The sequence below is a fragment of the Leptonychotes weddellii genome, chromosome 5, assembly GCF_054177405.1.
Source record: "Leptonychotes weddellii isolate Sample4059 chromosome 5, ASM5417740v2, whole genome shotgun sequence".
Lineage (NCBI taxonomy): Eukaryota > Metazoa > Chordata > Mammalia > Carnivora > Phocidae > Leptonychotes > Leptonychotes weddellii.
In genome coordinates this window covers 111590099-111611834 of record NC_138373.1, presented here as the reverse complement: position 1 = coordinate 111611834, position 21736 = coordinate 111590099, and the positions used below count along the sequence as shown (strand labels likewise).

General features: G+C 33.4%; 1 protein-coding gene across 1 annotated transcript in view; it reads right to left on the bottom strand.

The window, feature by feature from the left end:
• Window positions 1-21736, bottom strand: part of MON2 (MON2 regulator of endosome-to-Golgi trafficking) — a 98666-nt gene that overhangs the window by 7501 nt on the left and 69429 nt on the right. Inside the window, exons 27-33 of the mRNA XM_081818972.1 lie at window positions 17055-17198; window positions 16463-16480; window positions 16045-16173; window positions 12317-12507; window positions 6295-6355; window positions 4979-5102; window positions 1831-2038 (exon numbers count right to left, since the gene is read on the bottom strand). Of these exons, the coding sequence (XP_081675098.1) occupies window positions 1831-2038; window positions 4979-5102; window positions 6295-6355; window positions 12317-12507; window positions 16045-16173; window positions 16463-16480; window positions 17055-17198 (875 nt within the window). The remainder of the gene's footprint in view (window positions 1-1830; window positions 2039-4978; window positions 5103-6294; window positions 6356-12316; window positions 12508-16044; window positions 16174-16462; window positions 16481-17054; window positions 17199-21736) is intronic.

Below are 21736 nucleotides of genomic sequence, written 5' to 3'. Positions count from 1 at the left end.
GAGACGTTAGCAATGAAGAATGAACTTGGGAGTAAAGGATCAACAAGAGTAGCTTGATTCCCTTATTTCTCCCTACATAGTCTCCTCAGTCCTGATACGAATCTGTGTTTTCATTCTACAAAAAAAGATTTTTCTTTTTTTTCTTTTTTTTTTAAGATTTTATTTCTTTATTTGACAGAGAGACAGCGAAAGCAGGAACACAAGCAGGGGGAGTGGGAGAGGGAGAAGCAGGCTTCCTGCAGAGCTGGGAGCCTGATGCGGGGCTTGATCCCAGGACCCTGGGATCATGACCTGAGCCGAAGGCAGATGCTTAACCAACTGAGCCACCCAGGTGCCCCCAAAAAAGATTTTTCTAATATTATGACAGAGTATATTTCAAGTCTCCCTTTTTAAGCATAGAAGAATGTTATTGTGTTGCGATGTAGTTTAGAAAATAATGTAATGATACTAAAAAAAATAATGTAATGATACTGAGTCAAACACAGGATGATACGATATAACACTTTATAGGACAACTATAAATAAGACTCAATTTAAAAGCAATAAACACTAAAAACATAAACAAGGAAAAATTGCTTTCTGAAATCAAATAATGTTATAATCTAATAAATAAAAATATTCAAAGCAAAACAACTTTATTACTGCTTTTCCGAGTATACTTCAGAGATAATTTTGATAAATCAATTTTCAATTATGCCCATAACCAAATTACCAACACCTGTCTTTGGAACTTTCGCATATAAATCTGAATAGGAGGAGGTATAATTTATGTTTTAGAAATTCAAAATACAGTTGGACCCCAAAAGTAGAAATATAAATGACTAATAGCATTGATAATTAAAAAAAATAACAACAGCAAACTACTATGTAACTATTTTTCATTCATCAAATTTTAAAAGATAAAATAAATCATAATGCAAATTGGTAGAAATCTCTGGTAGGGAATTTGTAATACATATCAAAAGCTTTTAAAATGTCTTTATATTCTGACAAGTCAATTCTCACTCCAAAATTTTATTATGTAAATAAGAATGTACACAAAGATTTAGGGCTGGTGATTTACCTCTCCAATACTACCTTATATGAGATGGAACCCATAATGATTTTCGTAACTCTTTCCTGACTTTGACAACTTTGTCTTCCAACATTATTTTGTTTCATTTGTTTTGCCTTAAACTCTAATTCCCACATTAAAAAATAGATTGGTGACATAACCCTAATTTATGATTGCATTTTTTGATGAATTCTGATTTCTACCCCAACTTTGATTAGTCTTAGCTTAGCAGAAAGGCCTAGAGTCCATTCTACGACACAGCTTGACTAAATGGTAAGCAAATTAGTTCAGGAACAAGGGCTTAATTAAGCAAATCAGATGAAAAGAAGATCTAAGACATGGCTAGCTGACTTATAGAGAAATCTAAAAATAACTGTAAAACAACCTAGGAAGTTCCTAGAGTATGATTCATCTATTATTGTCTCTCTAGAGAGATTCATACTCATGTGCTCATACGGATCCACAAGTCCTTTTCCAGAAATCCTTAAGACGATATATTTTAGAATTCAAAATTTTCTTTTAAATCCAAAAAGGAAATTTGGTACATATATATTATTTACCCTCCATAAGGAGTCTGAAAGAGCACCCCATAATAAAATACACTAATATATCTGCAGCAAAACTTATGAATATTTACACTGTATAAAATGAATAAAATTATAAACAGCTTCAGGTTACGTTCAAATCACTTATAAAAACAACTTGATGCTTAGAGCTTTTTTATTATTAGTAACTATGATAACATATTTCCTTTATCTATAAAATAAAATTTATACCTTGGAAGAGGGCATTTACCACTTAATCTTTCATCCTCTATATAACGATGAAGCACATCTTGAGATCTCTTTAAAAGCACTGAGAGTGCCATTCGTGAGATGTAGCCTTCTTGAGGTGTTGTGACTTTGTTACTGAAGGAAAACTGGAGCAATGTTTCAAAACACATTTTAGAAAATTCCTCTCTCAAACGAATATCAATCTCTGCTTCTGTAAAATTAAAAATTTTTAATGGTTAACGAAAGGTTAAATTAATAACCTTAATGATAACGACTCTTAGCCAACTAGAAATGGAAGGAAATTCAACTGATGAAAGGCATCTATGAAAAACTTATAGCTAACAGCATATATATAGCAATTTTCCCCCTTGCAAGATCAAAAACAAGGCAAGACTGTCCACTGTCATCACTTCTACGTAATATTTCTGTTATCTTTGTCTTTTTATACCCTTTGACAGCACTATAAAATACTTCTCAATAGTTTTCCACAAGGTCATACTTGGCGATACTCTTTCTTCCTTCTTCCTCCCTCCCTTTCTTCCTTCTTCTTGGCAACATCTTTCCCAGAGCCAGATCTCTCCTCTAGTGTGGACTAGCTGCTCTCCAGACCTGCTGTCCAGCTATATCCTCGAACTAGTCTTTGCCACACCCTCAGAATTGTCTTTATTCTCTCTTGTTTTCTACCCCACTTCCTAGATCCATGCCTTCTGTTTCTTTGGTTTACTCCTTTGTTTTCATGGAGCACATTCTGAAGTACCTGAGAAAGACTGACTAGGAAGTAAAATTTTTCAGAACTTGCACTTCCGAAAATGTCATTACTTTTCTGTGGTACTCAAAGAGTAGTACCTAGCAGCATCAGCATCACCAGAGAACTCGTTAGAAATGCAAATTCTCATATCCCACCCTGGACCTATTGAATCAGAAGCTCAGAGAATACAGCCCAGCAATAGCTTGCCCTTGCAGCTGATTATAATGCATGCTGACACTTGAGAATTACCATCTATGCTTATACTCTGACAACGATGGGCCTACATATGAAACTCCATGTTAAAAATCCTTTCCAATTATAACTCTGAAACCACTGCATCAATGTCTGTTAGCATCCAATGCTGCTACTGAGAAGTCCAGTATCATCTTGACAAAATTCTTTTGTGTTGGCCTTTTTTCTCTTCTTTCTGAAATCTTGTAAAATCTTCTCTTTAGCCCAAGTACTCTGAAATTTCATGACAACATGAAATCTGTGGATCTTCTTGTGGATCTTTTTTCTTTCACTCTTCTGGTTACTGAGTGACCATTTTTAATCTGGAGACTGATTTCTTTGGTTTATGTCTTTGATTAATTTCCTTTTAGCTTTGCCCTATATTTTCTCTTTCTGGAAGACCCATTGTCAGATGTTAGACCTCTTCAATTCATTTTCTTACTTTCTTGTCATAGTGCTCACTTTTTTGTCTTTCTCTGCTTTTGGGTTATTTCCTTATATTTTCTTGCAACCCTTCACTGGACTTTTTATTTCAGTGATCACATTTTTAGTTTCTATGAACTCTTTCTTGTAATGATTGCTCCTTAATAGCATTTTCTGTTTCATGGATGTAAAATCTTTTAACTCTTTGAAGATCCTAATTATAATTGTGCTTTTGGGGACAGAATGTTTCTGTGGCCCTGAATTTACCTTTCCTCTGAGTTTCTTTTACTCCCTATTCATTTGTTTTGGTTTTTCTCTTTTGTGTTGGAAGATTTTCTCTGAAAGCTTTGGCTATCAGGTCATACTTAAGAGTGGTGGACCAAAAATGATGACTGGAACCTAAGTCTTTATAGGTTGGTCCAGTTTAGCACGGACCAACTCTATATATACGTTTAAAAAAGCCCTCCAAGTTCAAACTGAGAAGTTTGTGTCCTATAGCAAAGGAGGTCCATGTACCTTCCTTATCTTGGTATATTTAGTACTATAAATGGCAAGAGGTATCATCAGAAACTGCTTGAAAAAGTATACATGGCAATTCAGTAGTTCTTATTTAGCTTAAAATATTTACATCTGATTATATTGTTCATAAATTCCTTTTTATAAAAATGTATCTAGAAATTTTTATATACTCTTAATAATAAAAAGTTGACTGTATTAACATAAGTAGGTTTTAATTTTTTTTTCTGAGATTTTTATTTCGTTATATCTGCACTTTATCAGATCACTTTTATCACTTTATCACTGGGCTGAGAAAAGAACTATTGTAGTTTGTGAAGTAAGCAATATGAGAGACATCTAGTGGCCAAACTATACACATTTAAATGCTTTTTAAAGTGTTTAGCACAGTTCCACAGAAGTTAGTCATGGCTCTGGTAAATTCTGGGGATTAAGGATATGCATGGCACAAATTTATACTTTTTTAATCATCTCAGAGAAAAATCATGTTATGATACCACAATTACATTTAACAATTGAGCACAGGTTTAGAAAAAGAGAAATAATAGCAAAAAGCAATTTAAGTACTATCTCCCAATAAAGTAGCATGATAAAATGAAAAGGAGCATGGAGTTCTTTTTAAGGATGAATTTGGCTTCCAGCGTTTAGATTATGGATAATTTTTCCAACCTTTCTCAACCCATTTCCCCTCTGCAATATGGTGGAAACTATCCTCATAGAAATACTGTGAGGAAAGAAGTAACATTCTAGCAGAATACCCTGCACATGGTTAAGAATTTACTAAATTTAGTTCCATTAACAAATGTTAAGGCATCTATTTGTTTTAACTGACTAACTGTAATTTATAATTCTGAGTGACTGATACTAATATCTTCATTTCACAGATGATAAAATGGAGACTCAAAGAAGTTAGCCAACTGCTAGGTGGCAGAATATACACTCATTACTTCCCAATAATCCATGACTTCACAAAACTGTTAAGTTGTGTCAGCCAACAGTGACTTAGGCAGATTTCCTAAGTGCTCTGCAATTTAATTCATAACACATAATTCACAGAATATTCACATTTTCCCCTCATAAAACTTAATGTTCTATTACATTCTTAAAATTTACCCTACTATTCTCCAGTTTACATTTTACCACAATCACAGGACTAAACATTTCTACAATCAGCTTCTTCCAAAGTACTTCAATACTTACTAACATTTTTAATAAATCATTAAAATAACATACCTGTAAATGAAGATGACTGAGAATGTATTGAGCCCTTATTAAGCATAGTCATTATCTGACCGACAAATTCCTTAGGAATAAAATTGGCATAAGGTAGTATCTCAGTGCTGATAAGCTGAACTACCTAAAACAAAAGAGGCAAACTCAAATGCATTTTTTTTCTTGAAGAAGACCAATCAAATGACAATTTCTATAGTAAAATCTAAATTTTATTTTAAAAGAAAATTGATTAAAGAATCTTCCTTAATTAAGTACATAAATATTTTAATGTTAACATACAGGATGAGTGGATGAGTAGCCTACTTCCTTCATCTGTCTTAGTAATAATAACAATAAATTTATTTTATTTTTTTATAGTCAATTACAAAACAGTCAATCCTATAAACTGTTTACTATGCAGCCATTTTAATATATGTTGATCTCACATGAAATGTATCCATGTTAGAATGAAATATCCGAAACAGAATTAAGAATAAAAGTTAAATCACCTTTTTAGAACTGTAAACAAGCCAAAAGAGAAAGTAAAGTTATATTCATTTTTGCTAAATAGCTCATTTCTAACATATAATGTGTTATTTTGCCCTTTGAAGAAAAAGAAGAAAAACACTAATGGACAAAAGGCAATATTTTATATGTACATGATGCATATACTTTTCATGTACACTTCAAAGTAGTTTACTTATTTACTTAAAAGATCTTTTATCCCACTTAAAGGAAAATCATCAAAACACCTTCCCCAACAAAAAACCCATAACCAAAAAATGACTTCTTTAAACTCCATTTACAATAAAAAAAATATATTCTTTAAAAAACACTCATTATGTGCCTCCAGAGTTCTGGAGGCTCTATCTACTTCTGGTTAAAAACAGAAATCTAGGGGTGCCTGGCTGGCTCAGTCGGAAGACTGTGTGACACTTGATCTCAGGGTCATGAGTTCAAGCCCCATGTTGGGCACAGAGCCTACTTAAAAAAATTCTAAACAACTTATAATTTTGAACCACAACACCTGGTTTGCCAAACTATAGAGCAAACTCTCAAATACATGCTCAATAACCAATAGATTTTACTGAATCAACTGCTTTCTTAAATTATTAAATGGACACAACTGAGTATTTAGACTAAAAGCTAACAAAATAAGGAAATCATGCCAGTGCTTTCAAAACTAACCTTTAATCTTTGTGAGAGTTTTACTGCTTTTAGGTTCAATCTTAAACCTATCACTTTACTTCTTCTCTTAGCAATTTTATAGTTTCAACATTTCTACTATTTGGTTTGCACAAATGGTTACGGGAAAATGTTTTAAATAGCTTCCTCACCTCAACATCAATACTTTCATTTCTTTGAAATTCTTGAATAGAGAGATTATCTGGAGGTATGCTAAAAAAATAAACAAAACACTTGATTTTTAAAAGGTAAAATGTTCCCTGAAAATAAACAGTATTCAAATGACAAAAAGTATTTTCTCAACCAGGTTAAACATTACCATTTATTTAAAAGGACAGTTATTTTTAATCAAAGTTATCAGTGTGACTAAACTAATTACAAACATGAACTTCTAGCTACAAAAATGCTTGGTCCAATCCTGAACTAAATAAAATCTGTAAAACTAAACTCCTTTCAGTACTAATGAATGAAAAAACAATAAAAAGTGAGGATATTACTATCATCTGCAGTAACAACAAAAATTACCATTGTGATGATACCTGAATTCACTTATATTGCCAGTGACTTAAGAGTGTCTTTGTCATCTGCTGAACTATTCATTCAGAGACTGCCCATTAATCACTGACCATAATAATCAATTATTATAATAATTTATAATAAACACAATATATTAAAGATCTTTACAATAAAAAAGAGAACATCTAAAAAAAAAAAAAAGCAGAAAATTGTTCCAGCGAGATCAGTGGAAATCAACATTCTGAGAACCAAGGTGAATTCTAAACCATGTGACTCTTAATAAGAATGAACAGTAAAATGGTATTAAATTTATGAAACAGTGAAATATTAACTACTTATAAACAGCTGAGAATCAGATGTTAATGATTATTACAATAATAATAACAGCTAAAATTACAGAGCCAGCCAATGTACTAAGAGCTTTATTTGTATTACCTCCTATGATTGCACAGTAACCACATGTATTTTTCCTCATGTAATTGTCAGAAGAGGAAACTGAGGCTTCAAATGCTAGTAATATGACCAAGAATGTACTGTAAGCAAATGACAAGGTCAGAATTTGACCCTAAACTTCTCCAATATTTGAGCTTAAATCCTTCTCTTTCATGTTGTAAATGTAAAAATAGTGTCATATTTAGGATTAGAGTTATAGTGTACACTTTTATATCTAGGGTTATTTTTGCTTTATTTGGTATTATTTGGTCAAATACACACACACACACACACGCGCGCGCGCGCGCGCGCACACTTCAGTATGGGTACCAGATCTTTTTTGTTTGACTTAGATATTTCCATCCAACAAATATTTACTGAGTACCAAATACTCTGTATCAGGCACTATACAAGATCCAGCTGTGAATAAGATGGACCCAGTCCCTGTTGCATGAAACTTGCATTCTGGTGTGCAAGTCCTAGACTAACTCTATAATCTGGTAGTAGTAAACTACAGGAAAAAAATTTAAAGACGTACCCAAATTTGCACCGATGGTGAGAATTTCATAACCACTACTACTAAAGTAGCTTCACAGATCCTATCTGTATCTGTATGTTTAATTCTAATTTATAATCAAGTAATGTAAGTGTTCATTAATACAAAAAAATTATGATGGTGGACGTAACTAAGGATGGGCTGACTACCAATTTAAAAAAAGCATTATTAGGAACAGACACTAATAATATTAATGTTAATGGAATCATATATCAGAAACACTTCAATGGATTTTTAAAATATTTTATGAGGAAAGAACGTAGCACAGAACGTCAGAAACTGAAAAGTTCATTACTCCTAATCCCAGTGATCAATAAAATTGGGAAATTATTTGATCATGCATAGGTTAAGTGTTCTGATCTCAAAACCCAAACTAATTGTTATTTAACTTAGAGTTAGTATCCTTACTAAACACTTCGAGCATATCAAAAAACACTGATGATTAACACAGATTACCTATAAATTATAAGTAGAGTCTGTCAATATTGCAGGTAGAAATGGGCCATATAAGATCCTTAAATTCTCTAAGATTGAGGTTTGTAAGTTAGTGATTTTTTTTTTAAGATTTTATTTATTTATTTGAGAGAGAGATTGAGATAGAGAGAGCATGAGAGGGGGAAGGGTCAGAGGGAGAAGCAGACTCCCCGCTGAGCAGGGAGCCCGATACGGGACTCGATCCCGGGACTCCAGGATCATGACCTGAGCCGAAGGCAGTCACTTAACCAACTGAGCCACCCAGGCGCCCCAGTTAGTGTTATTTTTTAAAATTATTTTTACGAATCTTTATTTGAAATAAAAGAGCCTTCAAACTGATAAAGTGTTATTTGTATTTTTTGTCAGTTCTCTCTGCATGGTACATTAAAAAAATGTACTGAGATACAATTTCATATACCATAAAATTCACCTTTTTAAAGTGTATAATTCAGTGCTTTTTAGTATATTCACAAAGTAGTGCCACTTCTAATTCTAGAATATTTTCATCACTCCTGAATGACATTCTGTACTTTTTGCAGTCACTCCTCATTGTCTCCTCCTCCCACCTGTGGCCATTAATCTACTTTCTGTCTCTATGCATTTGCCTATTTTGGATATACTATATAAATGAGATCATACGATATATGGCCTTTCGTGTCTGGTTTCTTTCACTTAGCATAACATCTTCAAGATTCATCTATATTGTAGCATGCATGCATCAGTATTTTATCCCTTTTTATGGCTGAATATTCCATTCTATGGATATACCACATTTAATTTATCCACTCAACAGCTGATAAACATTTGGATTGTTTTCATTTTTAGCTATTATGAAAAATACTGCTAGGAACATTACTGAATAAGTTTTTGTGTGAATATGTTTCACCTGATTTCTTTTAGGTACTACTTAGTGATTTTAAACTTAAAGTCCACTGACCATTAACTGTATGAATTCTCACACTAGCCCAAGTGTATTCTACAGGATAAAAACCATGTTTCAGTACTCTAAGGATGATTGAATGAATTCCTAATAAACCTCAAGTGTCTACCAGATCACAGTGCTTATGTTTTTCATCTTTAATCATGTTTTTTCTTTTTCTCATTTAAAGTATTTACTTATCATAGTCCTCAATAATGTCCAAAGCCTTTGTTTACTTCTAGCTAATTTTGGTTTTATTTGTATTTCTTTGTTATTATACTGCCTTGCCAAAGCAGCTTACAGACCAAAAAAAAAGCTAAGAAATATCAGAGAAAGTCATGGTTATTCACAAAGTCTTAGAGTATATATTAAGTTAAAGGATTTATAAATGTTCCAACATAAAATATATCCAAATATTTAAAAACCTAAGTCTTGTTACTCCAAGCGACATTCTGAAACACCACCTTACTGTTCAAATACTAGTGATGGACTTCAGTTATAGAACAAGTATATATGTGACATAAAATAAAAATTTGTGATTTCCAAAATAATCAAGTATTTGGAAAACAAAAAACAAAGCCTTCTCATGAAACTAAAAATATGCATCGTTTTTAAGTTCTCTTCATGAGCACTGCATTTTTAACTTCAACTAACTAACGAAAGCTTTCAATTTGAGGCTTAAAATATTTTTGGACTGGCTTTGCTGTTTTCCATCTTAGCTGTTTTCACATTGATGAAAAATTTAAGTCAAGTTATATAAACTAGTAGACCTTCACAACTAATCAATTCATTTCATCTTATAATTAAGAGAAAACGATGCCTACTGAAGGGAAATAACCAGTTCAAGGTCAACAGAAAGGAGGTGGCAGAGTCCAAAGTAGGTCATGGGTCTCCTGACCCTCAATATAGGATAGCAGAAGGCTTAAATCTGTAACTAGAATAATCACAACTTAGAATGCTAATTCTGTGTTACTGACAGCAGAATTTAGTACCTTTATTATTTTCTACCCATTATAAGCAATCCCAAATTTAGAAGTAAATTTCTACTCCCAGTTATTTAGAGCTTGGGTCTTTAAAATTCTGGTTTAAAATATGGCTGTTTCATGGGAAAGGATATGGACAATATCACTTTCTCTTAAGGAAAAGAAATAACAATAATGAGGATAATAAAAGTGGTAGCAAGCATTTTAAAAGCACTCATGTGCCAGGTACTACTCTAAGCAGTCACTTATTTTAAGTGACTTAATACTTGGGTGCCTGGGTAGCCAAGTCAGTTAAGCGTCCAATTCTTGATTTCGGCTCAGGTCATGATCTCAGGGTTGTGAGATAGAGCCCCTCGTTGGGCTTCACACTGGGCGTGGAGCCTGCTTAAGATTCTCTCTCACTCTCTCCCTCTGCCCTTCCAAACGTACTCTCTCTCAAAAAATAAAAATAAGTGACATAATACTCCAGCAGTCACTTACTTTAAGTGACTTAATCCTCATAATAACCCTATGAGTTAGGTAGCATTATCATTCCTACTTAACAGATGAAAATATCTCAGTTACAAAGTAACTGTTGGGATTTGAATCCAGGTGGCCCAGCTCCTGAGTCAGTGCACTATAATGGCTGCTTCTTAAGCAATATGATTTTTCAACATACCAAATACACTCAAACCTTTAATGTAAATGGGGCCATAGTCGGGCAAAAGACTGCAATGAGATTATAGTACAGCTGCATTAATACAAAATGACATAAGATGTACAGTATCTATTATTAAGACTTTGATTTCATTTTCTACCTCCTGCAAACACAGGAAAATTATTTCATTAAACTGAATTTAATAAAATAAGAATATTCAACAAGAAACTTGAGAATAAGTAAGATGGTGGAAAGACTCAGCCACAGTAAAAGAAATTCTTTTTTTTTAAGATTTTATTTATTTATTTGAGAGCGAGAGAGAGACAGAGCACACAAGCAGGTAAAGGGCAGAGGGAGAAGGAGACTCCCCGCCGAGCAGGGAGCCCGATGAGGGGCTCGATACTGGGACTCCAGGATCATGACCTAAGCCAAAAGCAGACGCTTTAACTGACTGAGCCACCCAGGTGCCCCAGGAAAAGAAATTCTTAAAGAAGTTTTACTCATTGCCAAAAAAACCTAATCTAAAAGCTTGTATTAATAAAGCAACATGCATATACAGATAACTGGGAAAGAAAGAGAAAAGTGTAAATTTCTAAACCTATTTGATTCATACAAATTAACATAGTGATTTCAGGCAACGGAGTCCACAGAGGAACTCATATTTTCAGGGTTAAATATAAAAACATAATTTGTTTGAATATGCTCTGTGAGTCCCTATAATTTTTCTGCAAATACAAAGAGTACACTTGCATTGGTATCTGTAAGATTTCTAGAGATGAGAAATACAAAAGGAACTAAAACAAAATCTGACCATTTGTGGAAACAGAAATTAGGATGTCATTACTTTCAATTTTGAAATACCAGATATGCTTTCACACAGCAAAATTTAAGTTAACCCACAGAAGATTCCTCCTTCAAAAAATGTAGTGTGTGTTCCAATTATCCTACTCTCACTCAGTGAGGGGTCAAAAGAAGATCCATAAACATAAGCCCTCAGGTGGATATCACATAGTGAAAATTCCACTCTTCTTTGCCAAACCTAACATCTTAAAGAGCTAATCATTATCACCACTAATCTTATTTATTCCAGTAAAATACTGATTTTCAGAAATTATTTTCTTCTTGCAATGTCAAATGGGCAGCAGATTTAAAAAACAGATCTTCTTAGCTTCATTGAGTTAAAACCTTAATTATGAGGGGCCTGGGTGGCTCAGTTGGTTAAGCGACTGCCTTCGGCTCAGGTCATGATCCTGGAGCCCCAGGATCGAGTCCCGCATCGGGCTCCCTGCTCAGCGGGGAGTCTGCCTCTCCCTCTGACCCTCCCCTCTCTCATGTGCTCTCTCTCTCTATCTCAATCTCTCTCTCAAATAAATAAAATCTTAAAAAAAAAACAACCTTAATTATGATGCATCCATATAGTCTTATAGATACCTGTCTTAAAACCAAAAACACTGTGAAAAGCAAAAATCTCCATTTGCTCACAGATAATGTAGCTAGTGGATAAATGTTTAATCAATCAGTTGTGCTTTGTATACGATGGAGCAATCTTAATAATTACTTTGTTAATGAATAATGAGAAATACTGTTTTTAGATCAATTGCAGGCATTATATATTTTTGAGAGATTATCTTACAACTGTAAAATTGAATGAGCTGACCTTTTAGTAAAGAGAAAGTCTTCAAAAGTGTTGGCTAGTTCTGGCCACATACTGTCAAATTTTCCAGAAGAAGCATGCTGCCGGGCAACAGGTAGCCCAATAGAAAGAACTTTGAGGAGAGAAGATACTGCTAATTTCCATGTGCTTTCAGAAGGGCAGGAATATTTCAAACTGAGAGGAACCCTAAGTGTCTGTGAAAATAAAGACAGTTTAAGATATGTATTAATTAAAATATATACATACAACTTTAATTACTTAAAAAAACTAAAGCAGAAAAAAATAATAGCATAGGTATTTTCACTTTAAAAAGGATGTTATTTTCTAGAAAGATCAATTTTCAGACACAGTCCTCAAATCTACTGCCTAGAAAGATACTCTGTCTCCATTTTACAAACAATGACCTTGAACAAGTAACAACTTTCTGAACTTCAGTTTCTCATCATAAAACATAGGGATGTTATCTGAAAACTTAAGATAGGAGTAGTAAACTTAAAATTTTGCAGCTTCTCTCAAATTGCTGTTATGGAATTAGAACATTTTGCCATAGTTTTCCTAGCAGAAAATAATTTGGGGTTCTCCCATCTAACAGAGATCAATACCTTGTTTTCATGATTGGTTAGGTAAACATAACCTAAAGAATCAATACTTTGAAGTCTTATATTTTATCTCTAAAATTCTTTGAATTTTATATTCTACTCCAACATTTTAATGTATTTTTTTTCCATTTCCAAGTTATTTCAGTAAAACTGATGATAAAAAAGATAGTTTATTCTTTAACCCTTGTGGATACAGGAGTAAAGCATCTGAGCTATGTATAGTGACTACGATGTTGAGACTTACTTTTTAACTGGTCAACTTTTGCGGTAGGTTGCTATAAACCATTAAAGAACTAATTTGGTGATTCAGAATAAACTCCTACAGTCACACTTCTATCCAGCAACTAGAAGACCAGACTGACCAAACTACCACAGTGAGTTGTCTCAGAGCACTATCAATAGATTGTTTGCATGACAGTGAAAATCCTGCTTTTATATAAAAATTCCAGTTAGAGAAAGATAAAGGGTAGAAAAATACATTTTCATATTTCAAGGTTACGTAGGGAATATAAAACTTAATTTCATCATCCTCCACACAATTATTACTGACTACTCACACAGTGAACCATTATATGTTAGCATGAACTGAGCCTCCACTAAGAGATAATCAGCCTAGCCAAATCTATCCTTTACCTCTCCCCATGTGCTTTGGGGGAAACTGACTCCACTTTCAGTTGGGAATTAGGGTAAGGAGATGATTAGCTTATTAAGTCAATTAATACACTCCATTTTTCTGGCCATAATTACTGGTTCAAGACTGGCCATAGGATTAAAGCTGGTCCACTTAAGGTTAATTTTAGGAACCAAGAAGAATAGTGTGATAAGAAGTACATGCACATACACACACCTCCTACTGGACATCAAGCCCTTTATTAGTCTATAACTATGAGGAGAAACATAGTTGGGATGCAGTCAATCCTTGGAAAGCAGAAGAGAGAGAGAAAATATTTTATTTTTGTTGATACTGCTGAACCACTGAATAAACCAAACCTAAAACCCTCCCTCTATCTCTGAATTTTCAAACTAAGCATGGCAATAAGTCTTCTTCATTATTAAAGCTAGTCAGAGCCTGAATGTATGTCATTTGCAAAGAAAATAATACTAAATTATACAAGGGCAAGTCTAAATTAACATTTTATAACTCAAGGTTAGATAACCGAAAAATATAGTTTACCACTACAATTAATATTTTACTGAAATCAAGGGAATGCTAAGCACAATAGATCTATGTGATTTATACATTTTTTGTTTAAAAATATTTCAGCAACTAATACAGAGACTAGCGTATAGTATATGCTGAGTAAATGTATGTGGGAACTGGGAAATTCTGTTCTTGCTGCTACAAAGCTCACAATTTTTGAGAAAAAAGAGCCTTGTCCACTAAACCACAATACAATATAGTAAGCAGCATCAAGAAAGGGGGGATATAGAAAAGAGATTGTTTAATTCTTTTAAAAAGACAAACTGATTCATGTCACTCCTTAGTGTTCAACCTCAATGAAGTCTGATTCCTTATGATGGTTTATAAGAACCCTAGCTACTTTTTCAGACTTATTCCTAGCCCTGACACCTCCCTAAATGGAATTTCTCAATATTTCTTGAAAAAATACCACAATCTTTTACATTGCTTAATGCCTCTCCCTTTCTACCTAGCAAACCTATTACTCCTTCAAGTGTCACTTCTATTAACCCTTGCCAAAATCCTCTAGGCAGGTTAGTTACTTCCTGTCTATGGGGGATGGGAGGAGGTACTAACTTTTTATTCAGCACTGACATGTGGCAAGTATCATTAAATGCTGTATCTCAAATGAGTCTCTTAATAGTTCAGACATGTAAGTGGTATTGGTATTAACCTTCTTTTACAGATGAGAAATACTCTGACAGGTTCATTTACCCAAAAATCATACAGCATCAAGTAAAGAGCAATGCACTATTCTAAGGCAGGTCTATCTGAATCCACTCTGTGGTCTTCACCTAGGACTTAACATACTATATTATTATTTGTTTGCCTTTCTATATTCCTTTTATTGAATTATTAAATGTAAGAATTATTTTATTCATTTTTAATCCCTACTATTTAATTAGTACATGGCAACAGAGGTGCTTAAAAACTATTCTCAATAAATGAGAGAGAGAATAGTTGTGATGGGGTGCATGGGAGGGGTAGAAAGAGTACAAAAGTCAAGGGAAGAAAGAGTTTAAAGAAGGCAAGGGCAATATCATATAATAGGAAGATAATTAGAAAAGGACACAGGATTTAAAGATTTGATCTTCTAAACCTTAAGTCATTTCTGAAGCACAATATGAAAGTAAGCCAGCATGCAGTGGGTTGAGAGTGAGCTGCAGCTATGTGAAGGACACAAGCTGTTTAAAGTAAAGGAATTTGGAAAAAAAGGAAAGCTGAAAGAGGATGGCCATTTGAGTAGGAAGCAAAGTGAGAGAAAGTTCTTAAATAAAGGGCTTTATCATCTTTCCAAGATACTGTTTACAAGGCTAAAAGGAAAATGAAAGAATCACCAACAAAGAAAGAGGGAAAGAGAAAAGGAGGGAAACAAAAGAGCAGGATGAGCTTTGGAACGAGAATGGCCATCTTCCTTGAGGAAAGATGGTTCATATTGGCCTATATTTGTTCAGTAAATAGAAGGCAAAGTTCAGGTTTGCCCTTCAAAACAGGAAAAAACAAGAAATACACTTCGGAGAAATCAGACCGAATCAACAAGAGATGAGTTTTAAAAATGGTTGTCCGTACACTAAGGAACTGACTTAAAAAAAAAATACATATCAGTTAAATTGATGTGCTGTGCATTTCTCCCTGAATGCTCATCAACCTTGAAGTATGAGAAGTTACTGTCCTAAGAAACAGGATCCTTCATTGACTTGTGGCATAACTTAAGAATTGTAAAAAACCTAATGCATACTTACTTTAAAATATTTTTCGTTAAAAAAAAAAAAACTTTTCATACTGGGACTGGCTTCCTAAATACTATCCATGAATGTTGGAGAAAAGTCCCTCTAAATAATAATATAAATATTTTCCATTTATCTCAATATATGATAATATATTATTACCTAAAAAGTAATTTCAGTAATAGTGTCATCATCAAAGAATAGAAATTAAAAAGAAAAAGATACCTTAATAATATTCTGGAGTACCTTCTCATTCACGACTGCTTTGTGACAGGCTGTTTTTTGGTATAAATCCACAACTACTTCTAAAGACCTTTCAGCAAACGGTACATAATTCAAGGCTACCCATTCCGCCTAAAAAGTAATATTTTCACATGGAGTTAAAAATACATGAGATTAAATTAAATTATATTGTTTTCAAAGGGAAACCTTCTTTGTCTTAAAGTTCAGTCCTTGGTTTTAGGTCAGATTATATTACATGCAAAGTTTTCAAACAGATACGTACTTCATGAAAGAACAATTTTCAGCCAGGCAAAAATTAAAACTATCAGAAAAAGCACAGAGAGCATTCTACCAAGAAATGGGAAAGATGTACTTTACTTGTTGCCAACAGGTTAGGACAATTTTAGGAAATTTAACTCACCGGTGCAAATAGTTGGATCTATTGTGATTCCATTGTGTTGCAAGACAAATAGAATGAGAAAAGTTAATACACATTAAAACTACTTTTCGGACCATGTAAAATTTTATTTTAATGTTGAGTGAACAAAATCAGCCTGTGCATGCATTCAGAAATTTACTTTTCCCCTAAGCCAAAATTTGCCAATGATGGCTATAAAAATCTTTTAGGTAAAATCCAACTAAATTTCACACCAGCAATAGACAACTTATTTAGTACACACAGGTGTCTTCATTTTGCATGGCAGGCATTTATTTTAGACAAGATTAGGCTTAGGGATTTAGAAGCCATCTTGTAATGGGATGGGGCAGTGAAGAAAGGAACTTTGAAGAAAAACGTAACATGAAAGGCCAAACTTTCTGGAGAACTACTTGGGAAAGGAAAGTCATAAACAAGAAAAAAAGGAATACAGAAAAGATTTTCCAAATAGTGTTTTGAGTTTAAACTGTTAACAGACATATGAAAGTTTATTTGTGAATGAAAAATTTCCATCTTATGTGGAACTGTTTATAAGCCATGAAATCTTCCAGAGAAAATACAATTTAAATGAAATTACCTGATTATATTTTGCATTTGCAATGTGCTTGGTTTCTAGCTGTCCATACTGTGGAGGTTTACAGGAAAATTCCACAAATGCCAGTAACTGGTCAAATATAGCTGGATACATTATCTGCATGTTTTCTGGCCCCACGCAGATGACCTATAAAAGCAAAATATGAACAGCAGAATGCATAACCTGAACTCCAGTTAAGTTCTTCACTGTATATGCATTTAACCAAAGAATCTTAAAAACTGTCTTATTTTATGTAAGTATTATACAATCTTTTATAAGTCCTGAAGGACATAGCTATTACAAGCTATTTTAAACTATTATTGAATAAAGTATAAGCCAAATGTGTTAATGAGCTACAAAATGTTTTTTAATAGAAAGTGTGATTTATGACTTAACAGACTGGAAAAAGGGCAAGCACTTGGAGTGGAGCCCCAGGCAGTCCTGAGGTTCCATGATTGGATCATTGGTTCAGGATTACAGCCATTAGACCATCAAGAACGCTTCACTGACCAAGATTATATTGACTGATAGTGACTTCTATTTAAGTGATAGTATCAGTTCATTGAAATGACAGCTGATTTCTGCACTATGCTTAGTCTTCTGACTTTCACAAATAATCATGTGTATTATAGTTGGGGAAAATAAGCCATGGATGAAAATCTGTTTCTAAAAGAAATGTATATGTTAATTTTTTAACAGGGCAGTGTATATTTAATGTCTAATGTATCTGAATATATAGACTTGATTTAAAACAAGAAAATTTTAAAAAATTAATAGAAACTAAACCTATTGCTATCAACAATTTGATAAAGAGTAAAGTGCATATCCTGACACTGCAGATTTTAATTCCTTCAGGTATGTTGAAAGTACTTAAAATAAATCTTATATTTTCATTTTTTCTAGCCACAAATGTGTTTTCTCTTCTTGTCCTTTCAAATATTTTAGTGTTTCTTTTTCTCTGTGGGAAAAATATTTAATGATATTATTTACATAATGTATAAAATAAATTTGTGCTTTACAAAACAAAAAGCATGGTCATTCTGCGCTTGAGGTACCCTCAAAGTACTAAATCAAAATTCAAAGCATTTCAAAATTTTAAGGAATATTCTTTAAAAAGATGCACACATTTATGTTTTTCTGCAATCCATGGCTTTTTAAACCTGTCAGATAATATATTAATTTTATTTTCCCTGAGGGAAGATGTAACCATTTATGGTTATGACTTAAGTTTTAAATAAAAGTCTTGAAATACAGATAAGCAAAGTGCTGCCATATCTAAGTTAGATCATCTTATAATTACAATGTAAAAAAGTAGAATAAAATATCTAATACTATCTCTCAATATTTGGTTATTTTTCTCAGTAACAGTAAATGGAGAACTTGAATGCCTAAAAATATTCACTCTACTGACTGATTCTGTAAATTTCACTTTCTTCTTTACTAATCTCTTGCTGAGTCATAACTCTTAGAAGTAAACAAGCAGTAATTACTGTGGAAAAGAAATAATTATACCAAGTGGATTCTTAATTTTTCAATGACTAAAAAAGAGAAAAAGCCTGTGTGGTTACCTTAGAAAACTAAGTATTACCATTTCTCTGGAAATATCTTAGCACCAAATAATGACTGTGACTACACACTTTGATTTTCAGTGGTCCTTTATAAAAAGAAAATATACTGTAGCATTATAGTTGACTTAATAAGTAATTCTGAGATCTTAAAATGCATAATGTGGAACTGACATTTTTTTTAAACAAACTCCATCTAAAAAAAAGTTATTATTGGTTTTTCTTCAATATTCTTAAGTTTGTGTATCAGAAAAAAACTATAGTATGAACCTGATAACAGATTTTACTCCAAAAGTTAAGAATCAGTCAGCTATCTAGACATTTCCTATTATTCCAGTTTGAAAACTACATGTGAAAACAAGAACAGAAAATGGACATCCAAACTCTGACATGGTTCAAGGTTTCTCTTAAGTCCTTCAACAATAATTCCTTCAGTACCTATATCTACTAAGACTTTTTTTGCCCTCTCCCCTCATATACTAAGACGTTTGACAGGGAACTTGATGATGAAGACAGTAACAGCTAACATTTAGTTTAACTGTGCCAGGCAGTAAATGCCTTACAAACCCCATTTAATAATAGGTGAAGATCTATTATTTTTATTTTATAGATTAATAGATTAAGAAGCTGATATATAAAGAGATTCCAAAACTTGCCCCATTGACTAGCAGGCAGGGCTTCATTGCATAACTCCAAGGGCACCATCCACACACAATGTGATGATGTTTCCTGGAGTACTACTCTAGCCGCCTTGATGATGGAGGCAGATACAATATCCAGCCATCTGACTTTAGGAAGTTTAGTAATAAATAAGACAGATGCAGTCTCCTGATCTCAGAACTTAAGGAAAACAGATAATCAAATTCTCAGGTCCAACACATGCCAAAAATATCTTGGCCAAAAAAAATCAATTAGCATATATAACTAGGTCAATTTGGTAGGAATGAGTGATTTAAGAACCAAGAGAAGACTGTGACCCTGAAGCCCTAACCTATATAATTGTAAACATGAAATCAAAAATGAGGTTTTATGTAGGAAATGATCTTTAATCAATAAAATGTTTCACTGGATAGCTTATTAATTTAAGGATAAAGTCCCAAAGTAAGTAAATTGTGCTGTAAAAAACTTTTCTGACACCTGTGGGAGAAAATACACAAACACTTTTACTGTGTTTAATTTTTTCTATTAGGAAATATTAAAGACACCATATGCTTGACTCATACTCAAGTACTATGAAATATCATTTAGATAATCACATAAGTAATAAAGAACAGCTAGAGTGAAAATTAGTAACGCAAAATGATACCAACTGATATAAATGAACAGCAATAAAGCTTCCTAGGTTTCAGATTGAAGGTATGTACATATTGTTTTCAAAGCCAGTAAAAGCTCAGAACAAATTCCTAGTAGTTGGAATAAATGATTCTGTTTGTTCTGTCATTGTTAAAGCAGAGTTTTTAAAAATAACATTATGTGCTTTTTTTTCTTGAAAAAAATTTTGGAGGTTTGGGTTTATAAAAACATGAATCGAACATCTGAATGAGAGTTCTAGATTATGGACATCCCATAAGGCCTGTGCTTTGCTTTGCTTTTCTGACAGAATAACTTTTCAATTTCCTCCAGGCCACTCCATAAGCAACCTATGTGCATGGTCAATCAAGGGGTAAAAAATAGGTAGTGACAGGCTACTTCTTTTCTCCACTGAAAATAAAAATAGCTATTTTGATTTCAATTGTTGAAAGCTGATATCTCTACAATAAAGTTTCTTAAATGTCAGATTCTCTTAAATTTTAAGTTTCTGCACAATTTGTTTCTCTACACAATGTATCTAGGGTTAAAGAGATCAAGGAATTACTACTCAGCTGGACTTCCTCCAGAGCCAATGAAGAGTTATTATGGCGTAACAGAAACCACTACTTTTACTGTGAAAGTTTTCATCACTCCAGCTGGATATAATGCAATCAGTTAATTAGAAAACATGATTTGCAGTACACAAATGTGATTAACACACGTGTAATCAGAATCTAGTTCCATTCTAATTTTGTTAGAATGTCATAGCAACTTTGTTGTAATTGCTGGCTCCTCGGTTGGCATTTTTCTGCTTAGCATTATGGTTGTTGTGAACTGTGCTAACAATTATCTCGATAGTTTAAAGAATTCTTTGATTTTGATTTGGTCTTGCCTGCTAACTGGGATTTACTCAATGATTTTTAGGTCTGTTTATTTTTAATTTTTTTAATTTATTATTTTTGCTGTTTGGTTTTTAATTTTTTATTTAAATTCAATTAATTAACATATAATATATTATTGGTTTCAGAGGTAGAGGTCAGTGATTTATCTTATATAATAACCTGTGCTCATTACATCGCATGCCCTCCTTAATAACTTTTTCACAGTAACAAAACACACTAGGTAAGATATATCTCTTTTTACTTATCAAACTCAACACCCAAAGAACAAATAATCCAATCAAGAAATGGGCAGAAGACATGGACAGACATTTTTCCAAAGAAGACATCCAAATGGCCAACAGACACATGAAAAAGTGCTCAACATCGCTCGGCATCAGGGAAATCCAAATCAAAACCTCAATGAGATACCACCTCACACCAGTCAGAATGGCTAAAATTAACAAGTCAGGAAACGACAGATGTTGGCAGGGATGTGGAGAAAGGGGAACCCTCCTACACTGTTGGTGGGAATGCAAGCTGGTGCAGGCACTCTGGAAAACAGTATGGAGGTTCCTACTCCCAACTGCACTACTGGGTATTTACCCCCAAAATACAAATGTAGTGCTTCTAAGGGGTACGTGCACCCTGATGTTTATAGCAGCAATGTCCACAATAGCCAAACTATGGAAAGAGCCAAGATGTCCATCAACAGATGAATGGATAAAGATGTGTGTGTGTGTGTAGACACACACACACACAATGGAATATTACACAACCATCAAAAAATATGAAATCTTGCCATTTGCCACCACGTGGATGGAACTAGAGGGTATTATGCTAAGTGAAATAAGTCAATCAGAGAAAGACATGTATCATATGACCTCACTGATATGAGGAATTCTTTATCTCAGGAAACAAACCGGCTTGCTGGAGTGGTGGGGGGTGGGAG